Below are 20,501 nucleotides of genomic sequence, written 5' to 3' on the forward strand. Positions count from 1 at the left end.
ACAGGAGTATGACAAACCTCTCGATGACATGCATTGTATCCTCTTGGATGCTTGTGGGTGCATTTGCCAGACTCAGCAGGGCATCAGTGAGTTCTGGCAGCGTGTTCCATGTTGCCCAGGCAGATTTCTTCCCATGTCCGACGAAGGCTGACACAGTATCACACCCTGTGATGGCATGAAACATTGGAAGAGCACATGCCTTCTCTGGACCAAGGGAGGAAGCTATTTCATGGGCTGCAAGGTAGCGGTAGTTCTTGCCTGTCCCAAAGGCTACCCAGAGTTCGTCTCCAGCTGGTAGTTTCTGGACTACCATCACTGCTAGGACCACGACGTCACTGTCTACTGTTCGAACCTGTATCTGGTGGTGACCATGTTGTGCAGCATGTGCTACATGTAGCATCATGCGGGTGTCTGCCTCTTCTTGGTTGCATGGTGCGAGTGAGTTGACATCTGCACACGTTGGGTGTTGAAAAAGCGAGATTCCTGTTCCATGGAATGAATTCTTGGCTGTGGTGGCACTTGGGTTGTGGTCAATGTTGTCCACAGCCGCAGTTGTGAACACATTGCTACGCAGGGTAGGCGGGCAGACCACTTCCTCTATGCGGTACAGCTGACACACGCTGTTTCCCATCTGGGCAGAAAGACGTAGGACTCTGTCATATGAGATGCTTAGGCCCAGAGAGAAGAGCTTGTCCACAAGTCCTCTCTTGCGTGTTTCAGCATACAGCATCAGCCCAACATAGGTTGGAAGAGGAGTTTCTTGAGACGTACTGTGTCTGACAGCTGGAGGCTCCTGTGTCTTGGTTGCTCCCTGCTTCCGACTTTGCTTGACACTGTTGAACTTGAGAAGCTGCGCAATGGAAAGAGCTGCTTGTGTTGAAGAGGAATGGCTTTGATTCTTGATGGTGGGGCCATCCAGCACCATATTTACCATTGCAACTAGTACGTTTGGCACAGAGTCCTCCTGACAGCCGCCCGGGAATGATCCACGGAATTGGTAAGTGTCTTCAAACATATATCGACGAACTATCTGTGCAGCACGCGCAAGGTGAACTGCCTCAGTGTCACAGTCTTGCTCGCAGGCTTTGCCTAGCGCTTCACCAATGTCTTCATCAAACGCTAGTAAAACATCTCGGCCTTTGCTGTGGGATCTCAGGCCTGGTATCTGGGCTAACAGGCGCTCTTTCAGCCTTGTGCTATTAACTTTCTGGCACAAAACAACCCCGAGCTGTTCCATTCTTGTTGTGTATAGCTTTACAAGTTCTGCGAGTCTGAAGACTGGGGTGGTGCCCTCTTCTAGGTAGGTTTCCTCGATATACAGGACCAGTTCAGCCAGTACGATTCTTGACATTACACCTTCATGGTCAGTTTTCTGCTCGGCTTCTACAGTGGTCTTTGCACGATAGTAAAGAGCCAACAAACACTTGGAATGGTACTTGGCCTCCAGAGCCACCATATCACCCATGCTGAGCCTGGCTATGAGTTCATTGTCCCCAACTTGCGCTGCACACTTCCGTACGCGTGTGTCCACCTGGAAGGTTGTTACTTCATGTAGGGTCTCTGTGCCAGACTTTCCACAGAAAAAGCAGGAGGTGCCGCTGGTAGTGGCTTCTGAAGAGTGTGTTCTGGCGCGCTTGGCCTGGACATTGTCAGTACTATCAAATGCTGAGCTGCTTGCGATGCGTCTCTTCTCTGCTCTTCGTAGCATTGTGTTATTGTATTTGAGCATACATGTTTTATGCCACTTGGCCTGGTGGGCAACCATTGTCGCCTCAACACCTTGTCCTTCATCTAGTCTCTGTAACTGAACAGTTCTTGGCAGTTCTCCGAGTTCATCAAATTTGACCAAGTTTGCAGCCATTGTCGTGTATCCACTCCCAGGGTCTCGGCGTTTAGACAGTACTGGGCAGACAAGTGACTCTGTTGTCTCCTCTTGACATACAAGACACAGCTTCCAGTTTGTCTCAGGAGGTGTTGTGGGAGTACGTTGCTCAAAAGTATCGACCAGTTGGAACTTCTTTGCCATGGCTGCAGTCTGGAACAACGCGTCTCTGATGTCAGGTGGTGCTGCTGCTGCCTCACCTGCAAAGACACAAAACACCACCATGTTACCACAAGTTACTACTACAAGCACCATGACTATCAACACTATACTATTACTGCAGCCGCCGTCACTGCCACCAACGCTGCCGCTGCAAAGTAAAATTCATTTTCTTGTGAAATGGTAGCCAAATTATTTGGTAAGCACAGAAGTATGTGTAATTGTACAATACTTATCACCTCTAGCACACTTATCACCTTTAGCATCCACAAAAAGACAAATTATGGTACATATTCAATGACGCTAACGGTAAATAGCGGCCATTTTGAAAAATGGCCGCCAAATGTGCTACGGGGAGAATCTTGAATGCCTCCATATCCAAAATTGTTCAGAATGTATTAATCCACATGTGTGCCAATTTTGGTGCTTTTAGAACAATTTGAACAATTGGTTTCATATTTCTTACTATGCCGCTGGGCTATATATATATATATATATTATACATATATAATATATATATATATATATATATATATATATATATATATATATATATATATATATATATACTGTATATTTCTTCCAGGCCACGCGCAGCACTCGGTCCCTACCCGTCCCTTTGGTAAGGGAGAGAGGAAGTAGTTCATATCCAGGTGAGAGGGGGTACCCCGAGAGGAAAGGAGGAGGGGGTGACAAGGTTTGAATCTGTGTGCGTGTGTGCATGTATATATCTAAATATTCAGCAGTCATTTTATGACGTATCGCATTCACTAGTTCTGAGTTATACGCTGTTATAAAATATTCTACTTTTTTATACAAATCGCAGAAAAAAAAAATCGTCTAGATCCATAGATTTAATAACACTTTCGTCCGAATGTTATAAATCTACTTTACATCTTCCCTTATCTATCATCACCCAAAGAGTCTACACAGGGGCAAAAAACAAGTAACAATAGACGAGATCTTATCTATGGTCGTGTGACCACAGAAGAAATTCTTACTCGTGACACGCAGAGAGAATCTTGTTTTCATGTCATCTCTAAATGGGGAATGCACCTCTTTCTACTTCTCCTCTTGATATACAATTCTTATGATTTAATCCTCAAATACTATATTGATGTTGCATTGAATATTTTGTCAATGCTTTCTCTTTTAATTAAATGAAACATTTTGTCAAAGATAAAATTATATCTATAATTTAACAAGAAATTTTTCGTTCACGTCTTCTTCCCCCAAACCCTTCACAGTCAACTTTATTAGACTTGTAAATCTGACATAATCCTTAGAAATAACAGTTTTTTAAGGTAATTATAATTATATGGTGACCATCAAAAGTATCGGTTTAAAGGTTTAAAGGCTTCTCCTGAATGGCAAAGGCAAGGGACAGTGATATTGCCCTATCAAGCAGGACATTGCCCTAGAGACTGATCATATATACATATGATCAGTGCCCAAGCCCCTTCTCCACCCAAGCTAGGACCGAGGAGGGCCTGGTAATGGCTTCTGATGACTCAGTAGATAGACCTATAGGCTCCCCCAAATCCCCCATCCTTAGCTCACAATGATGGTGAGACTACAGTATTACTTTTAAGCTCTGTAAATACAAAGTAAGAGTACAAATATAACTACCTAGCACACTAAAGTAAAGGTTTTATCACTAGCATAAATGCAGTACAATTTTTGCCGACACATCTACTTCAGATATATAGTTTAACTATTAAAAGCAACAAAAATTGCTTTTGTTTTTGTTGATGTTAAAGGCCAAACCATATATGTTCTATCAATGCTTCCAAAAAGCCTGAAATGACAGGTTTGTATAAAAAAAAGGTGGGACACGTTTTTAAGAAATCTTATCCAATTAAAAAAGAATAAATGGGTTAATAAAATCGAATGAGAGAAGAGAGAGAGAGAGAGAGAGAGAGAGAGAGAGAGAGAGAGAGAGAGAGAGAGAGAGAGAACGAACAAAAGCTTTTATGTCGAAGGTTTACTAGATAGATACAGAATAGATAGATAAATCGACAAAATATTCTTCTTTTTCTTGTCCCGTTAATTATGTTGCAAATCAGGGAAAATTTCGAATCATAAATTGCAATTTTTGAGAGAGAGAGAGAGAGAGAGAGAGAGAGAGAGAGAGAGAGAGAGAGAGAGAGAGAGAGAGAGAGAGAGAGATCTAAATACTGTAATGAATTCTGGAATACAAATTTTTTTCCTGGCTCTTCCGTAGAAAATTTATGGGAGTAATTTACTACAACGCCCTCCCCTCCCCTTATTTCTATAGTAACCCAATAATGACAACTTAGTAACTTTCGGGTGTCCCATTGACTTCAGTTTACCAGCCTCTCGGCGCTCGGAAAAACCAGTTTGACTTAATTCGTAACCTGTATTCAGATTGAAAAGAGATTGAAGTTCGTGTTTTCAGTGTCAATGACCGTATAGTCATCCGTACTTAAGAAGGTTATTGGCTTTGCCAAAATCGAAGATTTTGCGAAGGGTATGCATTCACACCTGTCTGTTTGTGTATTTATTTGTTTGTTTATTTGTGAGCAACTTTACACAAAAACTATTGTATCTAATTTACATTCACACCTGTTTGTTTGTGTATTTATTTGTTTGTTTATTTGTGAGCAACTTTACACAAAAACTATTGTATCTAATTTACATTCACACCTGTCTGTTTGTGTATTTATTTGTTTGTTTATTTGTGAGCAACTTTACACAAAAACTATTGTATCTAATTTACATTCACACCTGTTTGTTTGTGTATTTATTTGTTTGTTTATTTGTGAGCAACTTTACACAAAAACTATTGTATCTAATTTACATTCACACCTGTTTGTTTGTGTATTTATTTGTTTGTTGGTGAGCAACTTTACACAAAAACTATTGTCTCTAATTTACATTCACACCTGTTTGTTTGTGTATTTATTTGTTTGTTTATTTGTGAGCAACTTTACACAAAAACTATTGTATCTAATTTACATTCACACCTGTTTGTTTGTGTATTTATTTGTTTGTTGGTGAGCAACTTTACACAAAAACTATTGTATCTAATTTACATTCACACCTGTTTGTTTGTGTATTTATTTGTTTGTTTATTTGTGAGCAACTTTACACAAAAACTATTGTATCTAATTTACATTCACACCTGTTTGTTTGTGTATTTATTTGTTTGTTGGTGAGCAACTTTACACAAAAACTAGTGTACCGAATTTGGCAAAATATGGTAGTTATATTGATTATGACCCAAGGATGAATCTCTGGTTTTTTTTTTTCCTAAGTTTTTATAGTTTATATATGTCAGATCTAATTTAATATTTTTACTGTTCTATTTTTTCCTGTTGGTGCCCTTGGGCTTGTAGCATCCTGCTTTTCCAACTAGGATTGCAGCTTAGCTTATAATAATAATAATAATAATAATAATAATAATAATAATAATAATAATAATAATAATAATAATAATAAAACCAGAAAAGCAGGCCTTAAAGTAAGTAATTCGTGAAGCGAGTAGGTGAGTTTTATTATTTGTATTTGCCTGTGGTCTCCGGCAAGGTAACCGAGCTGTATAATAGGTTACGTAAAATAACTCATCAACCACGAATAGTCTCTAGTATTCCCAATCAATTATACAAAATAGATGATACTAGCTACTAAGTTATCTTAATTTCAAAATATATTGTTCTGGAATTCTTCGGCATTTCTCAGTTCTTTTCGTTCATCAGTAGTAGAGTTGTGGAAGAGATAGCAGCGGCTTATGCAATATTGATGACAATGACAAGATGAAGATCACGATATACCGCTCTCTCTCTCTCTCTCTCTCTCCTCTCTCTCTCTCTCTCTCTCTCTCTCTCTCTCTCTCTCTCTCTCTATAATCATAAAATAATCTTCTCTCAATTATAATAATCATGAAATAATGCGCTCTCTCTCTCTCTCTCTCTCTCTCTCTCTCTCTCTCTCTCTCTCTCTCTCTCTCTCTCTCTCAAAAGTATTATAATCCTAATCATGAAATAATGTTCTCTCTCTCTCTCTCTCTCTCTCTCTAAAAATATCATGGGTATCATCATTGAAAGAGAGAGAGAGGAGAGAGAGAGAGAGAGAGAGAGAGAGAGAGAGAGAGAGAGAGACCTACTGTACTGTATACTCATCACCCGAATAAACCGGAAGAGAGCTATTCAGCACACGAAATACTTCGTCTACGATGCTAGATCATATACCACCACCACCGTGGACTCGCAAGAGATGATATCCATCAAAGTTGGAAAACAGGATGAAAGCGGTAACAATATCCATGATACTCCTTCGTACTTCTTAAAAAGTAACGGGGATGACGTAGGAGCCAGTGGGCGGGGCAATTGTGGTGCAGAGATTATGTACTGTTAAAAAAAAACTTAATTTTAATCGGAAATTCTCCGTAAAAATCTACTGTTCTCAACCGTATTTCAGTAAAATACAGGCGACCGTAGTTTTACTTTACTTTGTTATTATCTTTTACGGGTTGGTGACCGTAATATCACTCCTTTACATCAATATATCCGTTTTTTAAAACTGTAAAATTCCTGGAAGAAATGTTGCCAAACATCTGCCTTTTTTATGCAGTTTTTAACAGTGTAGTATATTCAATAATGCAAGCGTTTCATTGCAATAGAGGACTTTTATTAAAGAAGAAGTTATGCATAGTTTGAAAGAGAATCTTATATTCGAGGGGGAATTGCCTTATTATATTCTATCGCCATCGGAATGTAGGAGACCCGGTTAGGAGACCTGACCCACTCTTCCAGTAAGAAGAAGAGTTGAGAAAGCCAGCACGCGGAAGATACCGGAGTCCAAGACTCCAGGCGTCCGTTCTCTCTCTCAGTATTAGGTCTGGTTACGTTCGGGAGGGAAGAAAGAGGAGTGGGAAGAGTTGCAATACAATAATAAGCCAAATTTCCGGCTATTATGATTATCAGAATATAAAAACTGGCAGAGATAAGTGAACCGATAATTGTTTTTATCGTCCAATCTGGTGTTACAAAATACAACGCGATAATATTAGCAGTGAGATTACAAATTGACTTACAAACAAGTGATAAGAGTAGTGTATTGTCTTATCTCAATGCGGCTTTTTTGTGTTTAATGTGATTTTGTGCAAACTAAAGAAATGTTCTTGAATTCTAAAAAGACACGGCTCGCTGCCCTCTTCACATTGGCCACAACTTTCGTGTACTACCGGTACATGGCCCCTTCGCGCGACGAACAGTTTCATCTGCAATTCACAGATTCCAATGAGGTGTCGCCAGATCTCGCCATCTCTTCTGCTGACGTTCGGCAATTGCTGAAGGATCATCCACTAGGAAATCAGTATGAATTTCAGAGAAATGAAAATTCTGCCCAAGAACAAACGGGGGAGAACGACAGATCAACGCAAGGAGAAAACACAGGTGTTTCTTCGAATGCAGGTGAGATAGATGATGGAGAAAGGATTGCCAACCGGGATAATGGAGAACAGAATCAAGAACAGAATCGAGAACAGAAAAGAACAGAACAGAATCAAGACACTTATTCAAACAGAACGCAAACACAAATTAGAGAACAAGACGCGCTTGGGGAATCTCAAGTTGAGCCGGTAAAGAAGAAAGCTGGTGTTCAAGATTTCATTGTAGTGAATAATAAGGTTTATCACAAGGATGACGTCATACCGAAGAAACCAAATAAGTTTCCTGTTCTTTCACCCTCCAGTGGAAAGTTCCTTATGAACATCGACCTAGACGAATACAGTGGAAAGGTAAGGATTGTAGGAATCTTTAACATACACTGTTAAAACAACCGTTATTTTAATCGGAAACTTTCCGTAAAAATATTGTTCTCAGCCGTATTTCAGTGAAATACAGGTGAGCGTAATTTACCCTACTTATTATCTTTTACGGGTTGGTGACCGTTATATCACTCCTTAACGTCAATATATCCGTTTTTTAAACGGCAAATGACTGGCAACATTTATTCCAAGAATTTTAAGTTTTTTATTTTCTATTGGCGGCAAAGTTTTAAGTGTACGTTAAACTATGTAGAACTAAGTAGAATGCTGTTAAGACTCCATAAAGGCCGCTCATGAATGGATGAGGCAAAGGACAGTGACATTGTCCTATTGAGTAGGACAATGCCCTAGAGACTGAATACATACATACATACATATATATATATATATATATATATATATATATATATACATATATATATATATATATATATATATATATATACACATGATCAGAACCCAAAGCCCCTCTTCACCCAAGCTAGGACCAAGGAGTCCAGTTAATGCCTGCTGATGACTCAGCGGATAGACCTATAGGCTGCCCCAAACCCTCTATCCTAATCTCACAAGGTTGATGAGGTTGTAGTGACCAAAGAAACTAACGAGTTTTAGCGGGACTCGAACCCTAGTTTGGTGATCACCTGTCAGGGACATTACCACATCCGCCACCACGACCCTAAAGTTAAGACTTGCAACGTTTGAGACCAATAATCATGGGGAAGGTCCCTAATAAACATTCAAAACTGTAGGAAGGAAAAGACCTATTAGGAATGAGTAACAGGAATTGCTAAACTTCCTCCTAGCCAAAATATATAATTGAATGACAATTCAAAAATCAATTAAAGGTTTAAAGGTCGCTCATGAATGGCAGAGGCAAGGGGCAGTGACATTGCCCTAGCAAGAAGGACAATTCCCTAGAGATTCACAATATATTAAACGATATATTAAGCTCCCTCTCCACCCAAGCTAGGACCAGGTGGGGCCAGGCAATGGCTGCTGATGACTCAGTAGATAGACCTATAGGCTCCCCCAAACCCCCCAACCTTAGCTCACAAGGATGGTAAGATTGCAGACGCTAAAGGGATTAACGAGTCTGAGCGGGACTCGAGCCTACGTCTGACAAACACCAGGCAGAGACGTTACCACTCAGGCCACAACAACAGCTGCATAATAATACTGATGACAGTAGTAAAGACGGACAATATGAATATATTTGCTTAAAAAGAGCCTTTAGAGGTAGACTCATAATATCTATCAAAATACCCTTTGATTAGATAATCTCATTCGTGAACAAGGAAACGGAATTTAACGTAACAAATTTAAATGTAACTTTGATTTTAAACATTTATGATAAAAATACACAAATTAATAATTCAACATACTTCCTTATAGAAGAGGAAGGAATGGCTTGTGAAAATAAGCCAGAGTTATAACATTAAAAAAACGCAAGAAGTATTAATTCCTATAATGATATGAAAATAATAAGAAAGTCACACACATTGAATATCGTAATAAAGGGAAATATGAGTCAGTGTTTATATACTTTTTATTAACGTTATAGTATAAGGATTAGTATTTATGGAAAACTTTGTTCCTTAACGTGTCCATTTTGTTAATAAGATGTTTTCGAAAACAAACTGACTCTCTCTCTCTCTCTCTCTCTCTCTCTCTCTCTCTCTCTCCTTATAAATTTATGTAACTGACCCATGTCATAGTGTGTCTTATACTCTCTCTCTCTCTCTCTCTCTCTCTCTCTCCTTATAAATTTGTGACTATGACCTATGCCATAGTGTCTTATACTCTCTCTCTCTCTCTCTCTCTCTCTCTCTCTCTCTCTCTCAATAAGAAACAGAATTAATTTAAAAAAAAAGATATTTGGCATCTGGCGATATAACTCTCTCTCTCTCTCTCTCTCTCTCTCTCTCTCTCTCTCTCTCAATAAGAAATAGAAATAATGATAAAAAAATATATATTTGGCATCTGGCGATATACCGTTATTCAGATTCCACATATTCCGGACTTTTTTTCTTTCTTCCTTCTCAATACAACGCTACACGTATTTCCAACGAAATTTTCCTTTGTCAACAAAGGAACTAAATCTGACGAAGAAGATAAAAGTTTATTGTATCTAGGAAGAATTGTTACTTTTAGAAACTGGAATAACGGGGATAATTGGGTGGTGCAAATGCAAGCATGCACGGCCATTGACAGGGGTTTAAAGACCTGATGTTAAGGTGAGTGAACTCTGCCTGCGGACAAGAAGGACTGCTTAATCATGGAAAAAAATTCTCTCTCTCTCTCTCTCTCTCTCTCTCTCTCTCTCTCTCTCTCTCTCTCTCTCTCTCTCTCTCTCTCTCTCTCTCTCTCTCTCTCTCATAAATTTATGTAAATATGACCCAGTGTCATAATGTGTTTCTTATATCCTAGTTACCATGATAATTATGTCCATTATATCGGCGTCTATTACCTTAGATGTGAGGATGCCTGGAAACTTTAAATCAATTAATCAATCAATGTCCATTATCAGGCCATGCTAATTTTGCTTCTAAATTTTGGTCTTATCATACTGTACCTGAAAAATTTGTCTTGTATGTTAATTACACCAATGTCACCACAGTTATTGTAATTATAATACTTATTGTTGCTTGTTCTTATAATAACCACTTCCATCCTTTCTTTAAAGCCTGTGAAAGGTAATGCCACCATTGATGGCACTGCCTTTGTTATCGCAATTAACATTAATGTAGCTGTTTATGCTTTGATTTTATAATTGGCATCATATCTCGAGAGAAGACGTACAGTAGAAATTAATGAGCAAATATAACAGAACTGATAAGAAATCAGTTTTTTTGGGGGGGGCGGACATCATGAAGTCTATATATAACTCAAACATTAAAAATTAAGTTCAGTGCATTATTGATCAGCTCTGCTAATCAAATGAGCTACTTTAATCTCAACAATGTTCATAACGAACTATATATATATATATTTTTTTTTCAGGACAAACAATTCCTCAAAAAACGCATGAAAGAGATGGTGAAGAGGACCAAGAAAATAGCGAAGGTTTGCAGTGCTCGATCCAAACTAATCGTGTCTGAAGAGCTGAATCTTATATGGGATCGCAACCACTCGCCCAATATCGTCTGGTGCCCTCAGTATAAGGTGAGTTTCGAAGATGATATTAGTTTTCTTTTAAAGTTTTTATTCATTGTAGATACATTCATGCATACAAAATCATAGACATATCATTTACCGACGTACATGTGTACCTATTATTATTATTATTGTTGTTGTTGTTGTTGTTGTTATTAGTTAAGCTACAACCAAGTTGGAAAATCAAAATGCTATAAGCCCCAGGGCTTCAACAGGGAAAATAGCCCAATGAGGAGAGGAAATAAAATAACAGAGAGAATAGTGTGAGTGAGCGTACCCTTAAGCGAGAGATCTCTAACCCAAGACAGTGAAAGACCATGGTACAGAGGCTATGGCACTACCTAAGACAATGAAAGACCATGGTACAGAGGCTATGGCACTACCTAAGACAGCGGAAGACCATGGTACAGAGGCTATGGCACTACCTAAGCCAGTGGAAGACCATGGTACAGAGGCTATGGCACTACCTAAGACCGTGGAAGACCATGGCACCAGCTAAGACAGTGGAAGACCATGGTACAGGGACAATGGCACTACCCAAAACAGTGGAAGACCATGGTAAGGAGGCTATGGCACTACCTAAGACAGTGGAAGACCATGGTACAGAGGCTATGGCACTACCTAAGACCGTGGAAGACCATGGCACAGAGGCTATGGCACCAGCTGAGACAGTGGAAGACCATGGTACAGGGACAATGGCACTACCCAAAACAGTGGAAGACCATGGTAAGGAGGCTATGACACTACCTAAGACAGTGGAAGACCATGGTACAGAGGCTATGGCACTACCTAAGACCGTGGAAGACCATGGCACAGAGGCTATGGCACCAGCTAAGACAGTGGAAGACCATGGTACAGGGACAATGGCACTACCCAAAACAGTGGAAGACCATGGTAAGGAGGCTATGGCACTACCTAAGACAGTGGAAGACCATAGTACAGAGGCTATGGCACTAACTAAGACAGTGGAAGACCATGGTACAGAGGCTATGGCACTACCTAAGACCGTGGAAGACCATGGCACAGAGGCTATGGCACCAGCTAAGACAGTGGAAGACCATGGTACAGGGACAATAGCACTACCCAAAACAGTGGAAGACCATGGTAAGGAAGCTATGGCACTACCTAAGACAGTGGAAGACCATGGTACAGAGGCTATGGCACTACCTAAGACCGTGGAAGACCATGGCACAGAGGCTATGGCACCAGCTAAGACAGTGGAAGACCATGGTACAGGGACAATGGCACTACCCAAAACAGTGGAAGACCATGGTAAGGAGGCTATGGCACTACCTAAGACAGTGGAAGACCATAGTACAGAGGCTATGGCACTAACTAAGACAGTGGAAGACCATGGTACAGAGGCTATGGCACTACCTAAGACAATGGAAGACCATGGTACAGAAGCTATGGCACTACCCAAGACTAGAGAACAATGGTTTGATTTTGGAGTGTCAGTCTAAGCTTAGTATAACCTGAATTGAGAGATAGGCGAGTGAATGACAGCTAGTTCTCAAATACTGTTCGACTGCTGCTTATGGATTTATACAAGAACTTTCCTCTTATATATGATTTCTTTATCCTTTAACCTTCCACAGTAACTTTGTTAACTTTATCCAGGTTTAGCAATCTGAGCATAGAAAATCAAGACTATTCAGGTATGCGCCCGATGCCTTTCCTAGAACACTTTAGGCCTCTCTAAGTAAAAAAATCCGGTAATATCAGCCATCCTATATGACCGCAAGCAACGTCGATTTCAAAATCTTCATGATTCTTTAGACATTATCAGAAATTCTGTGTATCATTACTCGATATTTCGATTATGGGAATACGTACTGATATTACTCGGTAATGCGTCGATAAGGAAGTGTTAATTTTTATTTCCATCATTATATTTTGTTTATATACCTAGTGGTTTTATTTCATTGCCAAACCATTGCATATGATATCTGATTTGGATTTACATGTATGAGAAATAAAAGGGTTTCGTCTGAATTCATGTGGCTGTTACATTTTTATAGGTACAGCACACAAAATAAGTAAAATATGTGAGCTTCTCATAGCTTTGATAAATGTATTTTTACTGATGATGTCATTTCTCCAAGACTTCAGAAATACGATGTTCATGTAACTGCTCCCTTATTAACAGAAAAGATGTTGAGGTGGAATATAGGAACAAAGAAAAAAACTTTTAATAGAATAGATATAGAAACAATGTATTATGAATGTGCCATGGATGATGAAATTATTAATAAAATTTTAAATTTTTTTTTTTCTTTATGGTGAAATTAAGTGTTTTTGAGTATTCAGGGAGGCAAAAATGCTTTAGATATGAAAGCGATTCAGTGTCAAGGATATAGTATGTCTCCGTAGCTGTTCACCATCCTTATGAATTATTATTATTATTATTATTATCATTATTATTATTATTATTATTAATCGATAACCCACACCCTTAGTTGGAAAAGCAGGCCGCTATAAGCCCAAGGGCCCAACAGGGGAAATAGCCCAGTAAGGAAAGGAAACAAGGAAAAATAAAATATTTTAAAAATAGTAACAACATTAAAATAAATATTTCCTATATAAAGTATAAATTCTTTAACAAAACAAGAGGATGAAAAACTAGATAGAATGAAGTGATACTAGAGGTTGAAGAAAACATGGTGGTTGTAGGGCCAAAGTTGTGAATGGATTGTACAAAGGTTAATATTGTTGGATGATAACGAGCTAATTATGGGCAGCAAACACAATTTAAAGAATTTTAAGAATTGGAAAATCTCTGTAAGAGGAGAAAAGTAAGAATAATTCTGAGCAAAAGTAGATGGAAACAAGGAAGATGGAGTGATCAACTTTTCTATGGACTGTTGAATAATGGTGTTGAATAAATGAAACAAATAATGGCTCTGACGAAAAGCCATATGTTAAAAAAAGACGTTTGAAACACAAGTCGGTACCAGTTATTTAATGGAACAATATATAGTTGTAGCTATTACATAGCATTTTATATATATATATATATATATATATATATATATATATATATATATATATATATATATATATATATATATATATATATATATATATATATATATATATATAGATTTATATATATATGTTTATATAGTTATATATATATATATATATATATATATATATATATATATATATATATATATATATATATATATATATACACACATATATATATATATATATATATATATATATATATATTTACATACAGTGAACCCTCGTTTATCGCGGTAGATAGGTTCCAGACGCGGGCGCGATAGGTGAAAATCCGCGAAGTAGTGACAGCATATTTACCTATTTATTTAACATGTATATTCGGACTTTTAAAACCTTCCCTTGTACGTAGTACTGTTAACAAACCACCCTTTAATGTACAGAACACTTAATGCATGTACTACAGCACCCTAAACTAAAACAGGCACAAATATTAAAGGCGATTTTATATCATGTGTTTCCTAAACACCTAAAAAGCACGATAAAAAATGGCAACCAATGTTTTGTTTACGTTCATCTCTGATCATAATGAAGAAACAAACTCATTTAGTGTACACATATATGTACGTATAGGTTAGTTTTTGCATCGATTATATTGATTATACAGTACTGTATGATGATTTTTTTATTACCAATGTTTTAGTTTACGTATTTTTCTTAGAACTTCCAAATGAAATCTTTTTCTTTATGACGCCGCCTGAAACGACGGCGTGTACGCTCAGTAAACAACCACGCTCAGAACAAACAAGGCATTTAACGCGCATGATGATAGTGATAAATAATGATACAGTACATACAGTATTTACAGTAAAAGCATTTACAAAATATGTTACCTTACAAATATAAATTATACAGTACTTGTACGTAGCAAAGCAGGAAAACAATTTGAGAGAGAGAGAGAGAGAGAGAGAGAGAGAGAGAGAGAGAGAGAGAGAGAGAGAGAGAGAGAGAGAGAGAGAGATTGTTTTACGTACGTAAATGTAAATTTTAAACAAAAAAAATATGATAGGTTACAACATGTAGACTTTTAAAACCTTCCCTTTAACTTAATGCATACAGTACGTACATTACTAAACTATAAAACAGGTTAAAGTAAAAAATAAAGATTGTTACTGTACTCACCACGAAAGAAGTTCAAGAAAAACTTGAATGACGATGGCGATGAATTTGCTGCACAGTAGAAATGATGATGATGAAGCTGATGATGTGTTCTACTGTGCAGTCAATGATAGTATTTTACGTCTCTTCAGACGGAGGTGTCTTTTCCTGGGACACCTCTTCAACTTCTTCAATTTCTTCCGAAGGCGTACTAGCAGGAGGAACTGGCTCTTTTTTGCGAGGCTGAAAAAACATTGTGATCGGAAGTTGTTGCCGCTGCTTCTTTTTTCGATCCAAGAGCATCCTGTAGGGAGTCGTGATGTCATCAACCTTGTTGCAGAATTGCATCGAGCGAACCATATCCTCGTCCCACTCTTGCAACATTTCTTTCGCCTCCTTCATATGGTTGCAGAACTTGGCAAGCCGTTCTAATGTTAAGCCCGTTTCTTCGACATTTTCTTGGGTCTCTTCCTGGGTACCCTCACTCTCTTCCTCACTTGCCGATTTCGTCAGGTCTTCGAGGTCTGCGTCAGTTAGGGGCTGGGAATGGCAGTCCAACAACTCGTCGACGTCTTCAGTCGTCATGTCGCCAAACCCGTCACCCCCAATTATGGCAGCCAACTGCACAGATTTCCGTATTGCAGAGTGTTGGATTTCCGACGGAGTAAATCCCTTGTCGTCGTAAACAATATCGGGCCACAGCTTCTTCCAGCTCGCATTTACGGTTGCAGGTTTCATCTCTTGAAGTGCCTTTTGAATATTCTGCAGGCACGTGGCTATGGTGTACTGCCGCCAGTACGCCTTCAAGTTGAAGTCTTCATCCTCGTCATCTTGGGCAGCATCCACACACGCAACGAGGTCCGCCAAGGTATTCTTCGTGTAGAGGGCCTTGAACGCCCTGATAACCCCCTGGTCCATTGGTTGAATTAATGACGTGGTGTTGGGTGGCAGGAACTCAACCTGAACGCCCTCACGCGACAGGTCAGTTGCGTGTCCACCAGCGTTATCCATAAGGAGAAGGATCTTGAATGGCAAGCCCTTCTCTAAGAGATATTCATGGACTTGCGGGATGAAACACTGGTGGAACCAGTTGGAGGTCAGCATCTTCGTAATCCATGCTTTTTGATTATGCATCCAGTACACGGGAAGGAGATTCTTATTCTTATTTTTCAAAGCGCGAGGATTTTTCGACTTATAAATAAGCCCCGGCTTTAACAAAAATCCAGCAGCATTGCCACACATCACGAGGGTAACGCGATCCTTGAATGCCTTAAAGCCAGAGGCTTTGGCTTCCTCTTTGAACAGGAAAGTTCGCGACGGCATTCTCTTCCAAAACAAGCCGGTTTCATCCATATTAAAGACTTGTTCCGGCTTGTATCCACCTTCAGCGATAATGTTCTTGAAAGTCTGGTTCACGTAAGTTTCAGCAGCGGCAGTGTCAGCGGAAGCAGACTCCCCATGCAGGGAAACGCTTTTCAGGGCGAAGCGTTTCTGAAACTTCGCGAACCATCCTTTGCTTGCGGAAAAACGTTTCTGAGGCTGGGAATCAGTGGATGTCCCTGGTTGAGGATCATCTGCATCATCATCATCTTCAGCATGGTTGCCGTCGTCCTCTTTAGGTTCCTTTGCAGCAAAATTCTCATATAAGCTCAAAGCCTTTGTTTGGATGGTGTTCGTATCCAACGCTATGTTCTTCTTCCGGCAGTCGGCAATCCACACAGCTAAAGCACCTTCCATGCGTACGATCGTTTTATTACGCGTTGTAACGACTCGCTTCGCTGATCTGCTAAAGGTGATTGCAGCAGTCTTTCTAATGTTCGCCTCGTCCTTCTTGATGTAGCGAACGGTGGATTCGTTGATGCCAAAATGGCGGCCGGCGGCCGCGTAACTTCTACCATCTTTTAACATGTCGAGAAGCGTAACCTTCTCAGCTATCGTCATCATTCTTCGGTGGCGTTTAGGCTCACTACCAGCCTTACTAGAAGCAGAACGCTTGGGAGGCATTGTAACAGAAAGTTCAACAAAAAGTTCAACTTAAAACAGTCGCACACAGCACAGATTAAACTTCACAAACTTAAGAACGTCTACTCAGCAATACGCGGAAAGAGAAAGTGAACGATGCAGCCCCGCGAGAACTTTGATGCTGCGGGTAGAAGATGCGGGCAAAACACCAATCACAGGCTAGATAACAAAACTTGAGTTTTGATTCGTCATCTATCAGCGCTTGAACCAATCACAACCCGTCTTAGTACTATGGCGCGTTGGTTACTCATAGAAGATGCCCCCGCGCATACTGAACGTACGTAGATTAAGTACAATACAGTACCGTAATAATAATAAATAATGATAATAATACTGTACAGTAATAATAATAATAATAATGATTAATAATAATAACAATAATAATTTTATTAACAACAACAACAATAATAATAATAATAACAATAATAATAAAAATTTACGTACGCTATTTTACGCCTCTCTCTCTCTCTCTCTCTCTCTCTCTCTCTCTCTCTCTCCTCTCGTACGCTTACAGTATTCGAAATGTGATTTTTGCAACAAAGAATATTATTGGATGCAGTACTGTACTACGTACGTATACATACAAAAGATTCATGGAAAAGAAGCACATCCATTACAGTACACACCATTCTAATATGGTATGACTGCATCTGATTTGCGTTTCATGTTCGATTTAATTTTACTACGTACTGAATTATCGTATGATCACATTCTCTTTTCGTGTTTTATTTCTTTCTGTGCTGAATTATATATCATATGTAATGCAATGAACAATCAGTAAGAGCAGATATTACTAATTACAGTATTAATGGAATTACAGGTAACAAAATATCGTATTTGGTTATCTTCAGATTTCGCGGTATTTTCGAATTTTCCGGAAAATCCGCGATATGTATATATATATGGGTTATGGGAAAACCCCGCGAAGTGGTGAATCCGCGATTGTCGAACCGCGAAGTAGCGAGGGTTCACTGTATATTTATATATATAGTATATATATATATGAATATACATACATACATATATATATATATATATATATATATATATATATATATATATAAATATATAAATAAATATATATATATATATATATATATATATATATATATGAATGCTTGTGCATTAACTCACATATGTGAGGTATGAAAAAAAATTACGGTAAATTCAATTATGAAACAAATTACTGTCTTTTAAGTTGGTGTTTATATAGTCTATGTTTAAAACCACCTACATGTTCTTGATAATATTATGATAATTTAAAATGCCAAAATTTATTCAAAATATTCATATTTCATTGACAGACTATTTACAACCAAAGAGAAAATATTCTTAAGTTAATAGACATTTTATTTGAATGTATTCATTGCTCTAGATTACTTTATAAAAGATAGCAGCCATCTAATATCTTTTTTCAAATCTCGTATTACAACGTTTTTGTAATGGCATTATAAATACCATGCAATTTCTTCCCACTTAATAAGGATAAAATGCTTCTTAATATTCATGAACGACTATATCATACCACGAATGTTTCTTGGTCAAGGCTTTTGAAGAAATGAAAGTTATTTTTATCCTAAACTTGAATTAGCACAAAACCTACTGTAAATGTTCCTTTGTCTTAATCCACTTTCATAAAATATTGAAAGCTCTGATAAACATTAATTCATGATGCAACATCTTGAAAGGTTTTCCTATTACTGTGAAATCATTCTTTTTCATTCTAGTTTCCCTAAGTTAAATTGATATAGCTATAAAATTATCCCAAACCCTAATAAATCAAGTTTGAATTAGTTTCCATTGAAATGGAAGACACAGGCAAGAAGTAAATGGACCCAAATATTTAAAAGACAATATCTCACTATCTATTGAATGTCATTTGAACCAAACAGTTATGAAAGAAATTAGCTATTTGGAGATTTCGCTGTTATCATTTATTAAGACCAGCACATTCTTACGTTAATTACAAATTAGACATAACAAGGCTAATCAATTAACGTTGATTACTTAAGATATGCTACACTGTTAAAAACTTACCTTGAAAAAAAAAAAACGGTAAAAATCCTGGAATAAAAACTGCCAGGCCTTTACCGTTTTAAAAACAGATGTATTATCATTATTATTACTTGCTAAGCTACATCACAAGTTGGAAAAGCAGGATGCTACAAGCCCGGGAGCTCCATAAGGGAAAATAGCCCAATGAGGAAAGGAAACAAGGAAATATCGAATATTTTAAAAACAGTAACAACAAAATGAACATTTCCTATATAAACCATGAAAACTTTATCAAAACAAGAGGAAGAGAAATAAAATAGAATAGTGTGCCCGACTGTACCCTCAAGCAAGAGAACTCTAATCCAAGACAGTGGAAGACAAATGGTACAGAGGCTATGGCATTACCCAAGACTCGAGAACAATGGTTTGATTTTGGTGTGTCTTCCTAGAAGAGCTGCTTACCATAGCTAAATATCTCTTCTACCCTTACCAAGAGGAAAGTAGCCACTGAACAATTAAAGTGCAGTAGTTAACCCCTTGAGAGAAGAATAATTGATATTGACGTAAAGGAGCGATATTACGGACACCAACCCGTAAAAGATTATAGAAAAGTATGGTAAAATTACGGTCGACTGTATTTTACTGAAATACGGATGAGATCATTATATTTTTACGGGGAATTTCCTATTAAAATTAAGGTTTTTTGATAGTATATATTATTAATCCTTTATGTTTATTGCATGGAAAAACCACAATGAGAACGTGTAAACTATGTAAATATGCAGTAAATAGGTCAGGAATGCAGTCATGTCTTCCAGCCATTCATTGCCACATAAAACTTCCGGCATGCGGTTTGATCTCTCGCCCTTGGTTTTTCTTTTCTTTTTTTTTTCATTCTTTTTCTTTTGTGAAAGAATAATGGTTCATTGGATTTGACGAAGAGGAAGCATCAAGTTTGCTGATCTTTTTCTTTGCAGACTTGATGTTTTAGGAACTTAAGTTCGGCATATGTAATTGCACAATATACTGTTAAATTTAATGTTAAAGTATAAGAGTTAGTAGAGATCATGTGTAGTTTTAGAAAGGTGAAACGAGGAAGATTCAAGAGAAATAGTGAATGATGTAATAATAATAATAATAATAATAATAATAATAATAATAATAATAATAATAATGATCTTTATTTTAGCAAAAGCCATATACATAGTTACAATACAGGTATGGTAATTTTAATTCGAGTAAAATGGAAATTATTGGATGTCCAATTTCAAAACAGATGAGAAGATCGCGTACAAGAATACTGAAGGAAGGAGAGGGTGTTAAATGTTTTTTTTTAATTGCAAAGGGGGAAATAAAATCGAACAGAAACAT

General features: G+C 37.8%; 1 protein-coding gene across 1 annotated transcript in view; it reads left to right on the plus strand.

Moving 5' to 3' along the window:
- Nucleotides 1-6,846: 6,846 nt before the first annotated feature.
- The window catches only part of LOC137618060 (carbohydrate sulfotransferase 11-like), a 36,530-nt gene continuing 22,875 nt past the window's right edge, over nucleotides 6,847-20,501 (plus strand). Inside the window, exons 1-2 of the mRNA XM_068348028.1 lie at nucleotides 6,847-7,802; nucleotides 10,833-10,994. Of these exons, the coding sequence (XP_068204129.1) occupies nucleotides 7,179-7,802; nucleotides 10,833-10,994 (786 nt within the window). The 5' untranslated portion in view covers nucleotides 6,847-7,178. The remainder of the gene's footprint in view (nucleotides 7,803-10,832; nucleotides 10,995-20,501) is intronic.

This window comes from Palaemon carinicauda, chromosome 24 (genome assembly GCF_036898095.1).
Source record: "Palaemon carinicauda isolate YSFRI2023 chromosome 24, ASM3689809v2, whole genome shotgun sequence".
Lineage (NCBI taxonomy): Eukaryota > Metazoa > Arthropoda > Malacostraca > Decapoda > Palaemonidae > Palaemon > Palaemon carinicauda.